The following is a 2518-nucleotide window of genomic DNA, read 5'->3' as shown; positions in this document are numbered from 1 at the left end:
AGGTTAATTAGCCATTTAGATGCAGATAGGAGTTGAAGAAAAGACTATGACTTATGAACTCAGTTTGTTGCAAGAAGCATCTCTCTTTGGGAGATTGCATATATGATCAGTAGCTGTGTCTGCTGCAGAGTGGCAACTATCAGGCTTTGAGATGGAGAGATTATAAAATCTACTTCTCTCCACAGTTAACTGAGGTGGTTAAGTGAATAAGAGGCATGTTTAAGAGTTTAGCTCACAAGTTTTCTAGCTTTCCATCCTATCCTTGTTTCAACCAGAGTTTTCCTTTAACTGGTTAGTCTTGATCAAAGACCCCTGAGCTGACCAGGTCCAGTGTTTTACATGGAGGCTGCTCAGAATGGTTCTTCCCCAAGGGGCTATCCCAAACTGGAAGTTGGTCCTTGGAAAGCAGTCTACATGATTGCTCTGGCTAGTCCCACTCCCAGATGCCCAGAGGGGTTCAGCTCTGAGTACTCACCTATCCGCAGAGAAAAAAAATGGTCATCCTACTCAAGGTTCTCAATTTTACTATTGGCACAGAGTTATTTTAAAGTTTCTATTTAAAATATTTACAGTGGAGGGCCGGGCATGGTGGTGCACGCCTGTAGTCCCAGCTACTCGGGAGGCTGAGGCAGAATGATTGCTTGAGGCCAGGAGTTTGAGGTTACTGTGAGCTAGGCTGACGCCATGGCACTCTAGCCCGGGCAGCAGAGTGAGACTCTGTCTCAAAAAAAAAAAAAAATATTTACAGTGAGGTTCAAGATGAAAATCTCCACACCAGGGGTTGCAAACTGATGGTTCACAGGCTGCATCTGGCTTGCAGGAATGTTTTATTTGGCCTGCATGGTATTTTATTTTTTAAATTTTGAATTGGTTGCCAACACTTAAAATTTGGGAAATGCCAGTTATCAAGGTTGTGTGGGAGAATGGGCTCACATTCTTGCCTGGTACCAAATGAGAAAGCAGTGAATGTCAACTGCCCCTTTAGGCAGAGCTTGAGCTCTAGATTTGTCATCCACTGTACACCCTTCTCCCCTAGTCCTGTTCTGCTCATTCCTGCTACTGACTGGCCCCTAGAGGTGAGTATGACCTCAGACTCTTGCCACCTTAATGTCGCCATCTGTATGCATGTTATCCTTTTCAAAGTGCTTTCACATAATATCTTTGGTTCTCAGCATTCCTGCTTTGTTTCTTAAGTCACTGTGAGACTATCTGTTAAACCACTCTGGGCAACACATACCTGGGGGGGCCACAAAATACTCTTCCACGACACGATGAGAGTTTTGTAGTAGTTCTTCAGCACAGTTGCCTTCAACTACATTGTCGGATCTCAAGTATAGACATCTACGAAACCCAGAAGCTCAAGGTTACTTTCTCAGAAAATTGGTCTTCTAGGGCACAGTAGACAGGGTCGGTCAAGAATGGGAGAACAAGGGAGCAGTATATTCTTCAGTTAAGGGCACTGCTCAAAGATAGAGCAGCTGGGGTCAACAGTAGACCAAATAACAGTCTATAGTGTATAGATGCCCCCCAACAACTCTTGTAAGTGCTAATTATTTCTCAGGATTTGATATGTCTAACATATTTTTGGATGATTACTATGAATTTTTGGTGGGGACAGGTAAAGGCAATAATAAAACAATGTGTTAAAACTGACAGAAGTAAGCAAAGCCTGCAAAGGGAATAGAAAGGGTTCCTAACCCAGCCTGGGTGAGGAGTACATACTAAGAATACATCACATCACTGCTCAAGAATGGGCAAGAAATAGCTGGGTTGGGTGTGGGGGGTGGGGGATGTGGATAGGAAATGCACTTCCTAGCAGGTACAGCAGCATAAATCCCAAAGCAAGAGAGAGCCCAGCAGATTCAGAGGACACGGAGTTTAGCAGGCTGCAGCGTAGCCCCCTTGAAGCAGAAGAGGAAGCTAGAAACCTAAGCAGAGATGGAGGAGAAAACTTGCTCAAGAGTGACCTGCTTAAGGATGTTGGCTAAGTGATAGAACTGGAATCTGAGCCCACTCTGGTACCCCTAAGATAAATGCTTTTCCCACCAAAGCCACCTTGGGGGATATAAAAGTGCCTACCCTGAGCAAGATGTACCACAAGCATAGTTCAGGAAACTCCCAGTGCTCTCTGGGCCTAGTTGCTTTACTTGTCTTCAGATGGCAAACTGGTGAAACCAAACAGGGGCTTAAACATAGGCATGAAGTGTCACAATTGCTTCAAGGTATAAAAGTGCATGACAAGATGTCTGAGCCTGTTTCCAGATACTTGGGCTAAAAAATAAGCAGTCTGTTAAATCACTGATGGGGGGCAGCCAAGCTCTTTTTGCCTTGAGTGGACACGGACTGAGGGCAAACCCTAATGTTCTTTGAGTCACGTCACGAAGGGGCAAGGATGTGATGTGAACATCTGAGCAAAAGCTGCACATGAGGGCTAAGTTCTCACAATAAGATTCTTTTAGGGGGCCAGGCGCGGTGGCTCACGCCTGTAATCCTAGCTCTCTGGGAGGCCGAGGCGGGC

At 45.2% G+C, this 2518-nt stretch overlaps 1 protein-coding gene across 1 annotated transcript in view; it reads right to left on the bottom strand.

Moving 5' to 3' along the window:
- Nucleotides 1-976: 976 nt before the first annotated feature.
- Nucleotides 977-2518, bottom strand: part of GATC (glutamyl-tRNA(Gln) amidotransferase, subunit C) — a 7511-nt gene continuing 5969 nt past the window's right edge. The window contains exon 3 of the mRNA XM_012650209.1: nt 977-1341. Coding sequence (XP_012505663.1) covers nt 1206-1341 — 136 coding nt within the window. The 3' untranslated portion in view covers nt 977-1205. The remainder of the gene's footprint in view (nt 1342-2518) is intronic.

This window comes from Propithecus coquereli, unplaced genomic scaffold, assembly GCF_000956105.1.
Source record: "Propithecus coquereli isolate 6110/MARCELLA unplaced genomic scaffold, Pcoq_1.0 Scaffold314, whole genome shotgun sequence".
NCBI classification, from domain to species: domain Eukaryota; kingdom Metazoa; phylum Chordata; class Mammalia; order Primates; family Indriidae; genus Propithecus; species Propithecus coquereli.
The sequence above is the reverse complement of the archived record's forward strand: the minus strand, read 5'-3'. Positions and strand labels throughout refer to the sequence as shown.